General features: G+C 44.8%; 1 protein-coding gene and 3 non-coding genes across 4 annotated transcripts; all 4 read left to right on the top strand.

The window, feature by feature from the left end:
• The first annotated feature begins 4,132 nt into the window (after window positions 1–4,132).
• Window positions 4,133–16,714, top strand: DKC1 (dyskerin pseudouridine synthase 1). The gene is made up of 19 exons (XM_088467019.1): window positions 4,133–4,220; window positions 4,446–4,492; window positions 5,594–5,680; window positions 7,752–7,843; window positions 8,139–8,323; window positions 8,535–8,599; window positions 8,953–9,079; window positions 10,559–10,689; window positions 10,908–11,051; window positions 11,137–11,257; window positions 11,587–11,705; window positions 11,939–12,042; window positions 12,205–12,250; window positions 12,460–12,528; window positions 12,912–12,980; window positions 13,918–13,983; window positions 14,986–15,036; window positions 15,220–15,324; window positions 16,394–16,714. Exons 1-19 carry the CDS (start codon window positions 4,205–4,207, stop codon window positions 16,439–16,441), a joined length of 1,692 nt encoding a protein of 563 aa, XP_088323145.1. The 5' UTR covers window positions 4,133–4,204; the 3' UTR covers window positions 16,442–16,714.
• On the top strand, window positions 6,445–6,515 carry LOC148542731 (small nucleolar RNA SNORD83). Its single transcript, XR_015877698.1, has one exon. It is a non-coding gene; the product is annotated as a small nucleolar RNA SNORD83 (small nucleolar RNA).
• On the top strand, window positions 10,398–10,465 carry LOC148542730 (small nucleolar RNA SNORD83). Its single transcript, XR_015877697.1, has one exon. It is a non-coding gene; the product is annotated as a small nucleolar RNA SNORD83 (small nucleolar RNA).
• LOC148542729 (small nucleolar RNA SNORD83) lies at window positions 11,769–11,843 on the top strand. The gene has a single exon (XR_015877696.1). It is a non-coding gene; the product is annotated as a small nucleolar RNA SNORD83 (small nucleolar RNA).
• Window positions 16,715–20,928: the final 4,214 nt, after the last annotated feature.

Here is a 20,928-nt window from a genome sequence, read left to right as displayed (position 1 = left end):
TCCTTTGCCCCCTTAGACCAACCACCCTTCCCTGCCCTGCACCCCCCCAGTCCAGCCAGCATTCCCTGCACCCCCCCAGTCCAGCCAGCCTGTCTTCCCTGTCCTGCCCCAGTCCATCCAGCCTGTCCTCCCTGTCCAGCCCCAGTCCAGCCAGCCTTCCCTGCACCCCCCTCCCAGTCCAGCCAGTCTGTCTTTCCTGTCCCAGTCCAGCCAGCCTGTCTTCCCTGTCCTGCCCCAGTCCAGCCAGCCTGTCTTCCCTGTCCTGCCGCAGTCCAGCCAGCCTGTCTTCCCTGTCCTGCCGCAGTCCAGCCAGCCTGTCTTCCCTGTCCTGCCGCAGTCCAGCCAGCCTGTCTTCCCTGTCCTGCCCCAGTCCAGCCAGCCTGTCTTCTCTGTCCTGCCCCAGTCCAGCCAGCCTGTCTTCTCTGTCCTGCCCCAGTCCAGCCAGCCTGTTTTCCCTGTCCTGCCCCAGTCCAGCCAGCCTTCCCTGCACCCCCCCAGTCCAGCCAGCCTGTCTTCCCTGTCCTGCCCCAGTCCAGCCAGCCTTCCCTGCACCCCCCCAATCCAGCCTGCCTGCCCCTCACCCAGTACAGCCTGCCTTCCCTGCCCTTTGCCCCCCTTAGTCCAACCATCCTTCCCTTCCCTGCACCCCCCCCAGTCCAGCCACCCTTCCCTGCACCCCCCCCAGTATGGCCTGTCTGCCTTCCCTTCCCCCCCCCCAGTCCAGCCAGTCTGCCTTCCCTCCCCCCCCCCAGTCCAGCCAGTCTGCCTTCCCTGCCCTGCCCCAGTCCAGCCAGTCTGCCTTCCCTGTCCTGCCCCAGTCCAGCCAGTCTGCCTTCCCTGTCCTGCCCCAGTCCAGCCAGTCTGCCTTCCCTGTCCTGCCCCAGTCCAGCCAGTCTGCCTTCCCTGTCCTGCCCCAGTCCAGCCAGTCTGCCTTCCCTGTCCTGCCCCAGTCCAGCCAGTCTGTCTTCCCTGTCCTGCCCCATTCGAGCCAGCCTGTCTTCCCTGTCCTGCCCCAGTCCAGCCAACCTTGGACGGAGAACTGCACCAGCCATAGAGCACCTGCAGGTTTTCTTTGGTGCGACTTTTGGCACCAATCGGTATTTCAGCGTCTACTTTGGCCACTCCGACTGTCACACCCCCTGTCCGGGAATCTGAAAGTGAAAAGATGGAAAACCTATTGTCCGTGTATCAGAGGCTTAGAATTACCCCAGACTTCACTATAGTCCTGACCAGGCCAGGATTGCCATTGACCAAAGATAACCAATAACCATTGGTAGTTAATCGATTAATAACCATCGATTAACTACCAATAGCTGATGGTTTTGCCCTCGGTGGCAGAGAGCCAATGAAGCTATTGTTTGCCATCGCGCATATGTGTAAGCCGCACTGTGCACGTGCAGTATTTGTTTTTGCGATAATTTCATTTGCAAACTGAGTAACAGTCAGCATTTGGGGAAGGTAACTGGGGGGTTAGGCAAATGCTTGTGTGTCTGACCATTTAAACGCCGTTTCAGGGCAGTGCATAAATTAGCAATTGCGATCCCGTACGCAACGTGAGAGCACTCTGCATGCTAGGAGAGCTGCAGTGTTTAGTGGTCAGACTTGCAAAATATGATGAATGGCTGCCCGATCTGCATTGATGTTACTGATGTTTACACTTGTGCGTGACGTCGGATGGAAATGAGAAGGCAGCAGTGTGTGTCCCTATGCTAGAGTAAGCTTTGGAAACATTAGCATAGTTTCGTAGCTGCATCCCATGCAAAATCAGATTCGATTGCATTAGCGTCCATCTCTGAATCATGAGGCCCCCTCGCACAGTGTGATGATAAATAGCATTGTAAAGACATTAAAGGCAGATTGTATAACTTTATATGAATCAGGGGCGTTTCTAGTGAGGAGAGGGCCTGTGTGCAGTCTCCGTCACGGGTCCCCTCCTTTCCGTCCGGCAGCGCACTGAGTGGTGCGCGGCCAGCGCCGCACTTATAGACTCTGGGCACTAGAGTGTGCCCAGAGTCTATAACGCATGCACAGGTCACCAGGAAAATGGCCGCCGCTGTACTGCGCATGCACAATCGACGGGAAAATTGCCACGGCGGCCATTTTTCTGTTGTTTTTAAAGCGCAGAAACCGGCGCCGACGTGGGACTCCGGAGAAGTAAGTAAAATATGGGTGCAAGGTGTGTGGAGCGGGCCCCCCCTGCACCCATTATAAATACGCCCGATATGTATTTTAATAGAATTAACAATAAACAATAGTTTATGGTTTTCATTAAATTAATAACCCCCTCCCCCTAAGTAGGGCTTTTATTTTGGATTGGTTTGGGTTTGTCTTTCATTTCAGAGTTGACAGCACTGGTATGCACCATTACGGCAGACCATCCAACATGATCTCTTCCATCAGGTACAAAATATTCTGCGCATACATGGACGATTTTTATGAACAATAACGATATTGTTGATTGATATATCGTTCATATAGTTCAGTGTGTATGCAGTAAACGACAGATGTGCGCTCCTGTGGGTCGTTAACAATATCCCCAGTCATCTGTACGGGATGTGGCCGCCGGTCACAATCCCGACAGCGGAATGCCGGCTAGGGATTTATGATAGGCGTCGAAATACCGACGTCTGTTATAATTCCGACGCCGAGGAAGCCATCCTGAATGAAGGTAGGTCCGGGGCACCCTTAGCGTTAGCCGCTGGGGGGTGGGGTTAGGATTAGGGAGTCTAACGGGGTTAGGGTTAGGTTTGGGGGAGGGGTGATTAGGGTTAGGCACCCCTAGGGGAGACAGCAACCCCAGGGACAGGTTAGTTAGGAAGTGTTAGGGAGCGGTAAGGGGGGGTTAGGCACCACTAAGCAGGGCCGTAACTAGGGTAGTGCGACCTGTGCCATCGCACAGGGCACCGCAGTGCAGGGGGCACTATTGCGCCTGTCAATTTTCTGTTTATTATCATTCTCACTTGTAGCTTCCTCTTATTTTATCCCCAGCATCTCCTGGCCTCCCCATCTCTTCTCTGGCCCATCCCCATGAGGCCATGGCCCTTTTCAGGTGTGTTATCTCCCTATAAAAAATAGGGGGGGTGCCAAATCTCTTTCTGGCACAGGGCACCAAAATGTATAGTTACGGCTCTGCCACTAAGGGAGGGTTAGGGGGGACAGGGGAAGTTAGGGTACTTACCTGCTCCGGTAGGGATCTTGATCCTGTCGGGTATCTGCTGTCGGGATTTGAAACAGCGGCTAAACAGCCACCGGCATTTCAATCCCATTCCATCTGTACATGAAGCTCAATCTGGGGATATCGTTAACAATGCCATACTGCAGAATGCAGCCCCCCGCCGCCATTCGTTGTTGCCAGCATCGGCAAGTGTGGATACACTTAACAATGCCGGCAACAGCACCGCTGCCTCTGTCGCTCACTGTACACATCGTCCAGTGTGCATGCGGCATAAATGTATGATTGCAGCCACCTGGGTTGTTGAACTTGTTAATGGATGATAAGGCTATTTTAGCATAGGGCTGGCCATTGACCATCGATGATTCATAATCATTGATGGTTTGTGGCCGATGTCGAATGCTTTTACCATTGATGGGAGAGAACCAGATGCCTGGTTTCCCTCCATCGATGTCTAAGCATGACCGAATGTTTTTTTTTTACAAGGTGACAGGAATCCCGGGATGCACCCGTGAAGCCCTGCCCCCAGGTTCTGGTTGGCCCATGGGCCAGTCACAAAACAGGGATGACCATTGGTTGGTAAATGATGACCATCGATGTTTTTAATAGTTTGTAGCCATCGATGGTAACACCCCCTCCCCTTCATGGCCATCCCTATTTCAGCATAGTTGATGGCAATGATAAATTTAAGTGGGAAGGAATTCCAGAAGCAGAGCATTTTGTACTTGTCGGAAGGTCATGTTGGATGTTCTGTTACTGTGTAGCAGTGTATGCAGCATTCATTGCTCCATGTTTTTGCAGACTTTTCAGAAAATTAAAATGAAATTCAAATTTTAAAAAAAGCCTTTATTTTCGAGTCCACAACAAGATGGCGCTTAGCATGGTGGGTAGTGGGCACTAGAAGTGGAGACAGAAGACCGACGGCGGGCGGAAGGGGCCGGCGTCAGACATGAGTCCTCCCACGTGCTATATCCGGCTGCCCCGCGAGCGCTTCTGCCTCATTCGCCGCGTGGAGACAGAGAGGGAGAGAACATGGCGGAGGCAGAGGGTGAGAGTGAGAGTGAGGGCGCTGCCTTTGCTGCCGGGGCAGTGAAGTCTCTGTGCATTATATACATATAGTACCCATTTACTATGGGTAGTATGTGCCGCTGCAGCATTTTTATCATTTCTGTAACTTTATTTGCGTTTTCAAAGCCTGTGCGCTGAGTGCTGCTGCCGCCTGCAGCGCGCAATGTGCAGTGTGTCCTGACCCGTCCTTTCCCATTGCTTCTAGGTTCAAGGAAAAAGAAGCGGCGGAGCCAGACCCTGGGGGAGATTGCGGTGAGTACGGACACTGGATGGCATAGTTCTTATCTATGATCTCCGTTATACCAGACTGTATCCGTCTTTCCTCTAAGTCCATTCAGTACTTGAATCACTAGCACTTATAATTTGCATGGGTGATCTTTATTCTAACACGTGAGATTCTCATACTGTTTTATATACCTAGTAAAAGCTTAGTGTGTGCATGTCAGCAGATTCATTGTACTACTGATCGTGTCACTTTCCCGTAACAAACAAATATAAACCTCTGCATTTAAGGATGTATGAGGTCTGTACTAGTCGGTGTTTTGTATTTTTGCAAAGAATACTCCTGGTGTGTAAGAGCTACAGTATCTGATGCTTTCTTCTATAATCCTGGTACTGGTATACGTGTTCATTAGCAGGGTGTGTGTGTGTGTGTGTGTGTGTGTATAATATATATATATATATTAATCTATCTCAGGGCAGCATATAGTCTTGATCTGTCTTAAAATATGAACACTCACAGGCCTAGGCGGCCTTTGCTGTTGTTCTACAGGCATTAGTGCTACACTGTGCTATTCTAGCTCTGATTCTTGGCCATAAGCAAGACGTGCTGCTCTTGTCACATGGAGTAATTGCTGGAGAAATCTGGCTAGTAGAATGTAGCATGCGTTGTAACATGCTCTTGGTGTGCCAGCCTTGTAACCTGATCTCTTCCCCACTGCTGCTGCTTCAGAGCAGCTCTACCTAGAATATTGGGACAAAAGGGTCTATTTACTAATCAGTGTTAGAAGACAGAGTGAAAAGTGATAAGGTGCCAGCCAATCAGCTCCTAACTGTTATTTTTCAAACACAGCCTGTGAGATGACAGTTTGGAGCTGATTGGCTGGTACCTTATCACTTTTCACTCTCTCCCAGCCCTGCTTAGTAAATAGACCCCATAGCCTGTCAGGGCCTTGGAATGGTTATTTGCCATTCTGTGATAGTGGTGGGTGAGCGTAAGTCACTGCTGTTTTGCTAGGCCTCTGTATTACTATAGTGTTTCATGTGTGTATGTACTACAACTTAATAATTGTTGGAGTTTTTCCTATAATCCTACTTGTTTAATAACACTGAATTGGTGTCCTTTTTTTGCAGGATATTCAACACGAAGGAAGCTTTCTCATTCAGCCAGAATCCAAAGTTGCCCAGTTAAATACGTCTCAGTGGCCTTTGCTGCTCAAGGTCAATATACGTTTTTGTATTCTCAATATATATGTAACCTGACCTTTTACGCTTATGGGTCTACTGTACATTAGGATAGTGAACCTGATACAGTATGGTGCCAGCCTTCAAAAGGGTTGCACATTACTCTCAATCAAAATAACAAGTTAATATGTTAAATGACCTTACAAGCCTTTCAAACATGCTTTACAAACTACATCAAATAGCACAATGAAACCAAGACAAGCTGGGGGCTGCAAGTGAAGACTTGGGGGACCACATATGGCTTGGAGCTGCCTATTGCCCATCCCTTGTCTAATGACTGATTTAAATCTTGTCCTAAAATGGGTTATTTCACAGGGCTGCTAACACTAGGATTAGATTGCTGATAGGCATGTGATATTTTCCTACCTAGCCTCTATGTACATGCACAATATTTGTAACTTTATAGCATCTTGCTGTTCATAGTAATAGTGGTAATCTCTACTTAAATATCAGGTTTTGTCTTAGCTATAACTATGGCTAAATTGGTCTTGGTTGTTTCATTTAAGTAACTTTTTTTTTTGCCACAACCACTATATAAATTTACTAACGCATGATGTAGTCTGCTGGAATGGACAAAACTCTGGCTGGGGGAATGTAGAAGTTGGTCATTCTAGGTCCCAAGAAAAATGTGCATCCAGTAACACAGCCAGAAGAGGGACTCAAAGCCATGTAACAATATGGACGTTGTCAACAATGAAACAAATTTTCTTTTTTATTTAAACAAGAATAAACCACTTTAAGCCATATGATGTGAATGGACTTTCATGAACTGTGATGATTACGCTTATCTATCACCCAATAACTGATGGCTGGAACTGCAAACTAATTTAAGCACCACCAGTAAAACTTGTCGTCACTCACACAATGTAGTATGGGGTTTAGTAAACCATAACTTCAGCAGAATCGTGAATTTTCATAGACAAGTGTCCAGCTCCGTTAAAATTAAAATTCAGTGTGCATGTAAAACCAGTAACTTGCTATGGTGCCCATACACTGTACTATTTTATTATCCGATATGGACAGTTCAACGAGTTGTACAGACCAATCGTATGAAATTGGGTGTTTTTGTGTGTTCTGCGATCCCCGATGCGCATCCCCACCGTCCTCTAGTTGGATCGCAGATCAGATAGTTTTGCAGAGAGACCTACGATCTTTAGAGTACAATGTGATAGTTAACACTTCTATGCATCTTTTCCCATAACATTGTACACCATTTGACCACATCATTTGAAGAATTTCAAAGGCAATCGTATAACACATCTTACCAACTTTGAATCATGCAGTGTATGGGGGCCTTTAGATTTTATTATTACTATGTAATCAAGGGAGTGGGTGCAAACTGCTAAGAGTACCTTCCTGTCCATGCTCCTTTTCCTAGATTTTAAGATGGGACTCTGGGCCTGATTCACTAGCGATCGCAACTGCAATTATGCACACAATCGGCTGATTGTTGAGTTCTGTGTATGCGTCAGTGCGCGAACCAGCCACTGTGATCGGGACTGCGATCGCAGTGACTATGCAGACCCTTGGCAGAGTGATTGATGGGAAGTGCCGTTTGTGGGGGTGTCGGAGAAACGCAGGCGTACCAGTGGCTTTGAACGCCATTGCATGAGCGTGCATAAATTATCCACCGCAATACCGTACGCAGCCTGAGTACTCATAGCGTGTGATGAAGTTGGCAATTCCTGAGCAAGGTCAGAGCTTGTGTAAGTTTGTGAGGCTGTGATGGTACTCTATAGTACTGATGGTTTCGCAGTCTTGCTAAACGTTACGAATGTGTAAGGTAAAGTGGGCCTCCTTAGGTTATGCTGCAACGGCATAGCGAGCGCAATGATAGCATACTATTGCAGTTGAACTGCGTGTGTAATTGCTATTGCATTCGCAGTTGCGATCGGTAGGGAATCTTGCCCTCTGTTGGAAATATCAAAGTGGATTTGCTATGTAGATCAGCTCTCATGTGGTGCATTACACATTCTTTTATTCAGATTATCATGAATCTGGTACAATGTGTGGGATAACTCTCTTCCTTGCTTATATCTTCCGTTAGAACTTTGATAAGCTGAATGTTCGGACAGCACACTACACCCCTATTCCAGCTGGCTCCAATCCCTTAAAGAGAGATATCACTGAATATGTTAAGTAAGTGTCCATGTCTCTGGGATACTTGTTTTGTGGGATTTAATCTAAATATATGTATAGGCTGGCGCTCCAGCCCAGTGGTGGTAGTTGCCAACTTTGATCTGGATGTGGAATTTAGACATCAAAAGGCTACCTGAGTGGATTACTATGGTACCTGTCCAGTTATGTCTGTACACACCTCTTAAAGGTTTGGTACTTGTCATGATTGGCTACAACAAATAAATCCTAATCCAGAGCTCCAGCATTCTGGTGTAGACCTCTATCTGTATTTTTGATTTGTTTAATTACTCTTTAGAACAGGATTCATTAACCTGGATAAACCAGCAAACCCATCCTCGCATGAAGTGGTAGCATGGATTCGCCGTATTTTGAGGGTGGAGAAAACTGGTCACAGTGGAACATTGGACCCAAAAGTAACTGGCTGTTTGATTGTATGCATTGACCGTGCTACCCGGCTTGTGAAATCCCAGCAGAGCGCAGGTCAGTGAACTTAGTACATTTATATCCACCTATTGTGTGGGGATTTTTAACTTATCAACTTTGAGCTGGAGACTTCTGACTACATGGCTTCATTTAAGATGCTAGTACCTTGCTGAAGTTATGTACAGATATATAGATGCGAGTTTAAACAAGGTGAGTTTTTTGGCAGCCTATCATATTCTTTCTGTTTCGTTTTTTTTTTCTTTTTTAGGCAAAGAGTATGTTGGAATTGTAAGACTTCATAATGCGTTGGAAAATGAATTGCAACTTTCACGGGTAAATGTGCTAGTTATATGTAAAAACTAATCTTTCGGCTTTTTTCTCTCAATCGTCACCTCTTGGAACTTTCCACTACATCTGAGCCCCCAGTGTACATGATGACACAGTTTATCCATTCTCTGAGCCTATGGCCATCTCTGAAACACTTGTTTCCATGCTGGAAGCAGGTGTGCTCTATACACTGGGCTGGCGATGCTGTGTTTTGCAGTGTTACTTACCCAGTGTTTTCAAGAGCAGGAGGTTTTGGCTTTTGGTCAAGAAGAGGCAAACTTGACTGATCTGGAGGTTTTTGTGTATTGCTTAAAACCTAATCGATGTAGATCTATTCATAATCCTCCTCTTGTCTTCAGGCTCTAGAGACTCTCACTGGAGCCCTCTTTCAGCGGCCCCCTCTTATAGCTGCTGTGAAAAGGCAGTTGCGTGTAAGAACAATCTATGAGAGCAAACTGATAGAATATGACGCAGAGCGTAGACTGGGTAAGTACCACTTGGATGGGTCATTTTGGGTAGCTACGGTCAGCCATGGCCAAAAGTTTTGAGAATGACAAGTATAACAGTAAAGCAACCTGAGACCATTCATGTTTGGGGTTGCTTCTCAGTGAAGGGAGTGGGCTCACTCACCATTTTGCCTAAGAACATCACCATGAATAAAGAATGGTACCAAAACATCCTTAAAAGCAACTTCTCCCGACCATCCAAGAACAGTTTGGTGATGAACAATGCCTTTTCCAGCATGATGGAGCTCCTTGCCATAAGGCAAAAGTGATAACTAAGTGGCTCGGGGAACAAAACATTGAAATTTTGGGCCCATGGCCAGGAAACTCCCCAGACCTTAATCCCATTGAGAACTTGTGGTCAATCCTCAAGAGGCGCCTGGACAAACAAACCCACAAATTCTGACAAACTCCAAGCATTGATTAGGCAAGAATGAGCGGCCATCAGTCAGTATGTGGACCAGAAGTTGATTGACAGCATGCCAGGGCGAATTGCAGAGGTCTTGAAAAAGAAGGGTCAACACTGCAAAAATTGACCCTTTGCATAAATTTAATGTAATTGTCAATAAAAGCCTTTGATCCTTATGAAATGCTTGCAATTTTACTTCAGTATACCATAGTAACATCTGACAAAGGTCTAAACACACTGAAGCAGCAAACTTTGTGAAAACCAATACTTATCTTTCTCAACTTTTGGCCATGGCTGTACACAACTAAGGCCCTGATTCAGAGCCGGACGCTCTGACCAGAGCGCTTGCTCTGAATCAGGGCCCACCTCCATTAATATGGAGCGTCCTCCTGGACGCTCGTATAGCTGTGGGTCACCACCCACAGCATATACGAGCGTGCAGGATGATGGTCGCGATGGTCTTGACCATAGAAACTGCGAGCAGAAGCCTGCGGTTGAGTTTCTCAACCGCAAGGCCAGGAGTGATTTTGGCTCTATCAAAGCCAAAATCACTCCCACTGACATCACTAGTGATGTCAGTGGGGCCGGCTTCAGACGGTAGGCGTTCCCTTGGGAACGCCTCCGTCTAGCAGGCACGCCCACCAAAGGGGGCGTGCTGTCAGTAAACATCGATAGCACGCCCCCTTTGATGAGACACTACGAGCGAAGGAAAGTCCTTCGCTCATCGCGTCTCGCGCACGACGGAGCTCCCTCCGTCATGCGCAGTGCAGACCATCGACCCACTTGCGAGTGGGTCTGAATGAGGGCCTAAGTTCAAAGCTTCCATATTGTTACAGGGCTTTAAACGATGGAATGAAAGGGATTTTATTTAAACAAGACTAAACCACTTTAAGCCATATGATGTGTATAGACTTACATGATCTGTGATGACTCCTATCTATCACCCAATAACTGATGGCTCGAACTGTCAATAGTTAAAGAAAACAGATTACACTTTTCTTACATTCCGAATCTAGCCTATATGAGTTTGTATTCCCTCCCCTTTCCCCATAGGTATATTTTGGGTGAGCTGTGAAGCTGGTACGTACATCCGTACTCTTTGCGTCCACCTTGGGTTGCTGCTTGGGGTTGGTGGGCAGATGCAGGAGCTCCGAAGGGTTCGTTCAGGCGTCCTGGGAGAAAAGGTAACTGCTTAATTTGATATATCCACCCAAAAGCCTTGAGTTCAGCCACCGGCATCTCCCTGTGGCTGGTAATTAGCTTTGGGACAGCAACAAACTCCCAGGCCTTAAGACAATTGTTTTTTGTCTTGGCCTGGAGATGACAGTTTATCATTAGTTGGCCATTCCTTACCTGGCTCCATACTGAGTTTTTTGTTTTTTTTTTCTTCCCCCACATATAGGATAACCTTGTCACAATGCATGATGTGTTGGATGCTCAATGGCAATATGATAATAATAAAGATGAAAACTACCTTCGTAGAGTTATTTTTCCATTGGAAAAGCTTCTGGTATCTCACAAAAGATTGGTCATGAAGGACAGTGCTGTAAGTCAAACACCATCTACTTCTGAGCATATGACATTGATACTACCTAGTTTGTTTCATGGCAGTTTGTTTCCTCCAAACGCAGGTCAATGCTATATGTTATGGAGCTAAGATCATGCTGCCTGGTCTTCTGAGGTATGAGGATGGCATTGAAATGAACCAGGATATTGTGGTGGTAACAACCAAAGGTGAAGCCGTTTGCATAGGTGAGTAACTTCTCCTCCTCCTAGTTTTCCTTTGTCATTGTCTAAACCTTTTATTACATATTTTGTGATGTGATGACAAAGTTTATCCATTCTCTGAGCCTCCAGTCGTCCCGCATTTCTGCATTCTTGTTTTGAGAATTCAGGGCACCTTACCACCTACATGCATTGGTTGCTGTGTTCTGCAGCTAACTCTCTGCACATAGGTGTGTTGGGGCAGGACGTCTAAGTGCTTAAGATGACAGAAACTGTCTGATCACACTGATGAAAGGAAACTTGTGTATGTGAAATGTTTGATCTTCCTCAATGGTAACTTGTATATCTTTCTGCAGCTACTGCATTAATGACTACAGCTGTAATATCTACATGTGACCATGGTATTGTGGCAAAGATTAAACGTGTTATTATGGAGAGGGACACCTATCCACGCAAGTGGGGCCTTGGTCCAAAGGTAACAATACAAAAACTGTAGGAACTTCCAGCATGTACTATATATTTATAATATGTTCAGTGAGCCATATGATGTGCATGTGATGTTGTGAACTTTGTGTAATGACGACTTGCATCTATCACCCAATAGCTGATGGCTCTCTTGTATGACTGAATACAGACATACAATAATGCATACATTAAGTTTATACATTGCCAATTGTGGCTCAAATCTATATATCTATATCTCTTCAGGCCAGTCAGAAAAAAATGATGATTCAGAAAGGACTGCTTGACAAGCATGGGAAGCCCAATGAAAGCACCCCACAGACCTGGAGTCAAGGATATGTTGATTACAGGTAAATGGTTTATTATACTCTGGCACAGTGATCCTGAAACTCTGCTCTGCCATGTTTCCCCACCTCTTGTGGTTAAATTTGTAAGTCTTGTTTCCAGCACTGCAGAGCACAGTGTCACTATATAGAACTGCAACTGTAATATATACTGTTTACATATTTCAGCACATCACAGAAGGCAGCAACTCCAGCAGAGCTAAGAACCCCAAAGGTATGCTTCTATGTAGTGCCCGTGTTACCGCGCAGGCAGTTATCCCCCTCTTGCCCGTTCATGGTATCATGGGGGAGTCGTCCTGCAATATAACCTGGCTGCTCCTCATCAGAGGTTCAAAATGTTACCTCTGTCAAGGTTAAGCTGACACTGCCTATGGTGTCTATGGTATGTCTGAGTTACATAACACAAGCTTTCCATTTTTACAGATTGAACGTGAAGTCGACACAGAAAATAGTGATGTGGCTTCTCCAAAGCCCTCCAGCAAAAAGAAGAAAGTAAGAAGCACTTTAACTTTTTCACTTTACAAACCTGTTCTGGTATTCAATGTATGAAGAGTGGCAAAGTACTCATACTCCACCCTTATAGCATTGCAACAAACTTGCATAGCTGTAATTTTTCAGATGAGATAACAAAATGAGAGTTGCATAGATTACCAGGTACGCTGCTCCAACACCTACAATCACATCTATATCATGCAGGCAGTTATCCCCCTCTTGCCCACTCATGGTATCATGGGGGAGTCGCCCTGCAATATAAACCAGCTACTCTTTAGCAGAGGTTCAAAATGTTACCTCTGTCAAGATACAGCTGACACTGCCCATTGTGGTCTATGTATGTCTGCGTTACTTAACACAAGTTTACTCTTCTATTTGCACAGAAGAAGCCTGCAAGCGACGCAGAAAATAGTGAAGTGGCCACTCCAGTAACCTCAGGCAAAAAGAAAAAAGTAAGAATTGCTGCACAAGACCTGTTTTGTACTACACTACACGCATTCAAATGAAAGGGAGAACACTAGTTAACGAAACAAACGTCTGTTTATACATTGGTAATCAAGTTTCCCTAATGAATGGAGTGTCTAGATCAGTGATTCCCAACCTCTGTCCTCAAGGCACACTAATGCTGGCCATACACGGGATGATTGATCACACGATTTGGGCAGTTTCTACAGGTTGGACAGACCAATCATTTGGAGATGTATTTTGAGTTTTCTGCGACCCCCCCCCAAGATGCGCGTCCCCACCGTCCTCTAGTTGGATCGCAGTTCAGATGGTATTGCAGAGATCTCAACTGATCGTGTAGGAATTGACACGCATTATGTGATTGATCAAATCGTATGGTCGAATGTGAAATGGTTGCATTTTAAATACAAATTGTCCTGTGTCTGAAGGGAAGAGTTTTCAAGAGAAATCTTACAACTAATCAGACCAACTTTTGAATCTCCATGTATGGTCACCTTTAAACTGCATACACACGTAAAGATTTTCTGTCCAACCATCCAATAGTTTTTTTTGGAATGAAAATCTGGTAACGTATGGGAGTAAATGATCAGCAATTTGCTCCTAAATGCCAGAAAACAGATGAAAATGGTCATTCAGACAAGTTTGAACAAATTGTTTAGATCAAACATTTAACAAACGTTTTGTCAATTTCTCAAGTGTTGGTCTGTAATCTGAGGCCAAATTACCATGCAGGCAGTTATCCCCCTCTTGCCCATTCATGGTATCATGGGGGAGTCGCCCTGCAATATAATCTGGCTACTCCTTATCAGGGGTTCAAAATGTTACCTCTGTCTAGGTACAGCTGACAGTGCCCATTAGTGTCTATGTATGTACATTGCATGACACCGCTTTACTTCTTTTTTTTTTTTTTTTTTTTTATTGCAGAGAAAACATGAAAGCGATGCAGAAAGTGATGTGGCCACACCAATGACCTCCAGCAAAAAGAAAAAAGTAAGCACTTTACATTGTTTTGTACTACATCCATTAATAAAGACACATGTTCAGGAGAGAATTAGAACAATGATATTGCATGTAGTATAACAGAATTGGCACTGCATAGCCTACATACCAAATTGGTAAACCTTTTTATTTTCCTATACATAGTGTAATACCACACAGACCTTACATCCACAATGCAGAGCAAAACCCTTTCTGTACTTCAGTTGTGCCAAAAAAGTTCAAAATAGTCTGTAGAGGTACAATAAGAGGGCATCAGAGGAGACCAAGAACACTCTTGAATGCATACACTGGTGCCAAGATTAATTCTTGGTGGTTTCATTTTCTTATAGAGCCTGTGAAGCTTATACTGGCAAATAGGCTTAATTTTTTTTAACTCCATTAATGTAGCTCCAGTCCAGGTTTTAAGGATATCCATGGCTGCGCATGTATAGTTAAATTATGTTGACTGGAGTGCCTAATTAAGTCAACTGTACTTAAGCATGGATAACCTGAACTGTTAGGGTGCCTTGGGGGCTGGGTTTGGGAAACACTACTTTATACAGACACTTTATACCCACTTTTTTTTATTTTTATCTGGACAAGTACAGCAGGCAGCATATTGGATATAGGCAGTTACTTGTTTAATGAGCCTAAAGCCCAATATTTCTCTACCTTGGAGAGTCGCCCTATCCACTTGACAAAGATAGTACGTATAATAAGAAAATGATTACCACTCGGTCAGGGTTGCTAAAATTTACACTATGTAAATTCAATACTAGTTTTTACAGTAGCTATAGAACTCAAAATGATACATGTTCCGCACTGGATAAGTGGCCTATATGCAGTAACTGTAAAAATTCCTAAAGAATTGTCCTATTGTCCAGCAATCTATAATATATACTCCATAGCAATCTGACAAAAGGGATGTGATACGTGTTTGGTTTAAGTATCTGTAGCACTGTCTTCTCCCTACATGTAGTAAATCTTCAAAAAATATTTCTCCTTCACCCTTAGAAGAAGAAGGCTGAGAGTGACGGTGAGACAGCGGCTGAGGTAGTCATTAAGGTAAATCGCTCAGACAATTGGGTTAGGATGTCTGTAAAATTGTAATCTGTTTTTAATACAGTATAACAAACTACTCCGCAAACTATTCAAAGGGAACTATTCTGAGCTTTAACCAGTTAAATGCAGCAAGTGCTGGGTGTCTCAATTCCTACCACAAATAACAAATTTTGTTTTCCTCCCCAGAGTGACCCAGAGAGTGGTAGCGACACTGAAGGTGCCTCACTTAAAGTAAAGAAAAAACGGAAACACCAGGTGGATGTAGACCAGTCATTGACAGAATCTCCAAAGGTGCATATACACCAACTCCTGTGTACACTTACTGAGCTAATTCAAAGTGTTCTTTGTGGCCACCAAAACTTCAGATACCCTTTAGTGTTTAGGCTTTAATATTAAAGCCAATTTAAGAGGGGTATTCAATCTTGAAGTTTTCACTGCAAAAAATCACGTGGATCTCGCATGCTATTTTGGATGACTGCGGGTATGCGCACTCCCGATATACGCGGTATTAAATTTAAAACAAAAATGCATGTTGGGTTTTCAGCACTCATCTCCCCTCCATCTTTATATTTATTATAGTACTTACTGACTAAGCTAATTGAAAATTTTCAAATTTAATTAGTCATTAAGGGGTTGCTGCAGAGGCCCCAGAGCAAATCCTGACCATTTTTCCTAAAAAATACCAATTTTAGGAAAAATTGGTCGTGCTCTGGAGCTGCAGGGGGGAAAACCTTGCGCTGCTCAAAAAATGCAAAAATTCTGCACTAAACTCCACAGGTGTTGGATTTTTGCTGTTCTGGCACTTTATTGAATACCCCCTAAAGTACCCTCACTGATCTCCAATATCTACATTCCCAATAACCTGGTTAGCACTGCAAATTTCTAGTACTCCACTTTCTAGGGAAATTAATTCGCTGCAGTAACTTACCAAATGCTAATTGATCCCCCGGGGCTATTTCAATTAGCCACGAAGGCAGCCCACAGGCTGCATCAGACCTGAAAATAAATTCCTGATAAGTAGCATGTTAATGTGTGAAGAGACCCTGTTAACACAAGTTCACTGACCTATCACAGATTCTACATGTTAATGGCTGTTAATATGTTCATTTAATGGTCGTTAAAAGGGTCTGGAATTGAATTGCCCTAGGTGTTAAAGCCCGAGGCTACCACACTTTTTTGTTTTGTGGTGTTTTACACCTCCGTTTAACTGGGCGTGTTGAATTTTGCCTTTGGTCTTAATGGCTATTTAACTGACCCTACTAGTGCACATTAACATGCAGCAGTATGAGATGTTTATGCTGCATAAAGTGTAAAAAGGGAAAGTATCTTAACTGTTCTTGTTTGTTCTTCTTAATCATAGTTGACAAAGAAAATGAAGAAAAAGAAACATCGAGAACCGTCCGACTAGCCACAAGACTTTGGTTTCCAGTACAGTGATGGAATGTGACCGGCACTGTTGAGAAGGCCATTAATAAATATCCTGTTTTAAGGATTGTACAGTTTTTTTTGTTTTTTTTTTTCCTTTTTAATGCCATTTTCAAGAAACCTTAAAATGCATAGATGCCTTTATTGTACTAGTCTGAGTAGTCTTAATGAAGGTATTGGAATGTTCCTGGGATACACTTTTGTAAACTTGAATCAATGTGATCTATTTTTGTCAATAAACTGTATATAAACAGTATTTTGGCCATTGGGCTTCAATGTTCTACATATGCTCCTTTATCACTTGTTTGTACAAATAAGTATAATGAGGAAACCCCTGTTGGTTATGTATTTTGCTTCAAATCTCCTAAGGCAGAAGTCAATTTGGTTAGACTGACTTATAGGGATTTGAACCCAGACTTGGTAGATCTAGATCAACTTCCTATCATTAAAATGCATGTAACGTGTCCATCCTGATTCTCATGCCTAGGCTGGATTGTCCTACTTTTAGCACTGTTTGGAAACACAGGGTTCTAGTAGCCTGTGTTTTAAACATCACTACTGGTGGTGAAATGTATTACTCTTAAATTCTTTATTTAGAACGTGCTTTGTTGCTGCAACTAGTAGACTAAACCACATTTTAATCCAGCGTTAAGCTTCAGCGCTTCTACCATCTACCAAGCAGTCCTGATCCAAAGTAAGCAGTCAGTAAGGATTCAGTTAGTAACCTGTAAAGACATGCTGCTGCAGAAGTACAAAGCTACATCAGTATAAGCCATTTGATGCATAGGTCAAGGAGTCTGGTGGTTTCAATGATACACTTCTACAACTGGATGGCACAGGTAGTATGAATTCCTGCACCAAAAGTAGCTGCCTGTAATGTCTATAGCAGTGGTTCCCAAACTTGTTCCTCAGGAACCCCACACAGGTCACATTTTTCTTCAAGGTCCACAGGGATACCTTGGTTTAGGTGGAGATTAGGACCAGGCAACAGACAGTTAAAGTTGACTCCCAGAATGCACTGGTCCTTCCCTCTATACCCCAGCCTAAGTCAGGCCCTTCAGTTAGTTCAGGTGTCTGCAGGAGTCAGACCACCGTTTTACAGTGGTCTGTTAGGCAGCCCATAAACTATTAAATCAAACAAATAAAAATGCTTATTATTCTATTTATTTATTTATTAACAGTTTCTTATATAGCGCAGCATATTCCGTTGCGCTTTACAATTGGAAACATTGATAGAACAAAACAGGGTAATAACAGACAGACATAGAGGTAAGAGGGCCCTGCTTGCAAGCTTACAATCTATAGGGAAACAGGCATTGATACACAAGGATAGGTGCTATATATATATTGCAATTTGGTCTGGCCAGAATGCAGTGTTTCTTGGTGGGCTGCTTGATCCAGTCACATAGGAATGTCGGCAAAATGTCAGGAGTATGTGAAAGAAAGACAATATGTGAGGTTATGTATGGACTGTGAGAGGGGATGTGATAAGACATGGAAGCTATGAAGGTTATGTGGTCGGTTCTGGAATCTGATAAGCTTGTCTGAAGAGGTGAGTTTTCAGGGAACGCTTGAAGGATTGAAGAGTAGAGGTAAGTCTTATTGTGTGTGGTAAGGCATTCCATAGAGTAGGTGCAGCCCGAAGAAAGTCCTGTAACCGTAAATGGGAGCAAGTAATGCGTGGGGATGAGAGACGCAGTTCTTGTGCTGAGCGGAGAGGTCGGGTTGGGAGATATTTTGAGATGAGTGAAGAGATGTATGTTGGTGTAATTCGGTTAATGGCCTTATGTGTAAGTACAGTATTTTGTATTGAATACGGTAGAAAACTGGCAACCAATGGAGGGACTGACAGAGTGGGGCAGCAGATGATGAACGTTTGGCAAGGAAGATAAGCCTCGCAGCTGCATTCATAATGGATTGTAATGGCGATGGCCTGTTTTTGGGAAGACCAGTAAGGAGACTATTGCAATAGTCAATGCGGGAAATAATGAGTGCATGGATTAGAGTTTTTGCAGTGTCTTGTGTGAGATATGGCCGAATTTTGTATATGTTTTTTAGATGTATGTAACATGATTTTGAGACAGATTGAATGTGGGGAACAAAGGACAATTCAGAATCAAGGATGACACCAAGGCAGCGAGCTTGTGGGGTGGGGTGGATTGTTGAGTTATCAACAGTGATAAAGAGATCAGATTGGTAACTGTTATTGGCCGGTGGAAATATAATTAATTCTGTTTTAGAAATATTAAGTTTCAGGTAGCGAGATGACATCCAAGATGAAATGGCAGAAATACATTCAGTGACACGGACCAATACAGATGGTGATAAATCTGGAGAGGATAGGTAGATTTGAGTATCATCCGCATACAGATGGTACTGAAATCCTACAAGCTGAGTGTTAAGCATCAGAATGTCTGACATATCTCTCTGGGCATCGCAACTGCAGTTCTGTCTGGTACTCAACGGTCTCCCCGGGGACCTTGCTAGCTGGCCCCGCGGGCTGACCATTGACTGCAACTCTGGGACTTGTAACGCGGGGAGACAAGACTTCACTGTTTAAGTGGCCCCTCCCCCAGCTCAGAGCGCCATTCCGCAGAGGTCTAAGCTGCATATCCTCTCCAGCCATGCCATCTTCTCAGCCCAGCCACAGCTCTCTCCAGGACACAGGGTCTGGGTCCCCCTACATACCTCTCCCTGGAGCCAGGTTATGTAGTGCTATTGCCTACCAGATATTAGTCGAGTAGTTGTATTTAGTGCCAATTGTACAGTTAATTTTCTGCATTGTATGGAATCTGCTAGCACTGTGCATCTATTTCCTATACTGTCAAACTTTGACTATCTTTCTCTCTGGGTCCCTTATACTGGTGTAATTGGGGACCATATATACTTCATTTCTCACTGGAGTTGTGAAGTTGTTGCATACTGGGGCAGTTGCACTACACATAGTGCTATATATGTGCTAAAGTTCTACAGCTTTAAACAAGCTTGAACTGGCTTATCCCTTATCCAGCCCCACCCCCCTCTCCCACACTGGGAGACCTTGGGGTGTAGGTGATGGATCTGGAATATGGGCAACGTGCAGTTAAAAGCTTTCAGCTCCCAGGATACACTGGTCCACTCTCCCTATACCCCGGGCCAGAGGCACCTCAAGTTCATAGGTGCCCGCCCGGAGTCGGTCACCATTATGCAGGGGCAGCTTAGACAGCTCTTAAGCTTTATTTTCTGATTTATTTATTTTTTCTTTTACAACAGAGCGCGCAGCAGCAGACTGTCCGGGGGACGTCTGCGCTGCCGCGACTCCAGCACAAATCTGGGGATCTCAGGCAGGCATCCCAGGGTCAGTGCTAGCCAAGGCCCCGTAGGAGGACCCAGACTGCAGCCGGACGTAGGGACAGGTAAGGTGGGTCACTGCTCGCGGTAGCAGTCATACCTCCAGTCTCGGGGGACAGGCCGAAGATGCTGAGTGTGGATGCAGGCTCTAGCCACTGCGATCCACTAGACCAGTGTTCGCTAACCTTGACACTCCAGCTGTTATGGCACTACATAACCCAGCATGCACTGCTACAGTTTTGCTATTAGGGCATGCTAAAACTGTGGCAGGGCATGCTGGGATATATAGTTCCACAACAGCTGGAGTGTCAAGGTTAGCCAACACTGCACTAGACCACCAGGGACAGTTGGTGCGGGAACCAGTGTCCTGGGGGCTAAAATAAAATCAGCAAGGGGAGACTGCTTCCCCTATTAAATACTGACTTATCTAACCATGGGTCACCCTTTTTGGATCCCGGACTGGGTACTCTTGACAACGGATGACAGACTCCATGGCTGGGGTGCAGTGACCGGTCCATGTTCTTTTCAGGGCTGTTGGACAACAGTCGAAGCAACCCTTCCAATCAACATATTGGAACTTCGGGCTATGTATAGGGCCCTCAAGCTGACCAAGCACATACTTCAAGGGAAAACCTGTGCACTTTCAGTCCGACAAGTGGCTTGCATCAACAATCAAGGAGGTACTCTAAATCGGGCAGGGATGACAAGTGTCACGTGTTCTGACATGGGCAGAGTCACCTCCCGGCCATTTTGGCAGTGTTCATTCCGGGAGTTCTCAATTGGGAAGCTGACTTACTCAGCCGTCACGATGCGCATCCAGTGAAATGGTGTCTTCGCGAAGAGGTGTTTCCACTCCTAGTGGACAAATGGGGCCTCCAGAGGTGGACCTCATGACCCTCCGACACAATCACAAACTACCAGTGTACGGGTCCAGAACAAGAGGTGCCGAGGCAACCTTGATGGGATGCTCTTTCAGTGAAGTGGACCTGTTTCCTCTAGTCTCCCTCGAGTTCTTCGGAAGTTCAAACTTGACGTAGGCACGGTCCTGCTGGTGACTCTAGCTTGGCCCAGACGTCATTGGTACTCTGATCTTCAGTGTCTCCATTGCCACTCCGTTCCTGTTGCCTGTATGTCTGGACA

The sequence above is a fragment of the Taudactylus pleione genome, unplaced genomic scaffold, assembly GCF_031769625.1.
Source record: "Taudactylus pleione unplaced genomic scaffold, aTauple2 ptg000009l, whole genome shotgun sequence".
NCBI lineage: Eukaryota > Metazoa > Chordata > Amphibia > Anura > Myobatrachidae > Taudactylus > Taudactylus pleione.
Note: the sequence above shows the minus strand (reverse complement) of the source record. Positions and strands in the feature narration are given on the sequence as shown.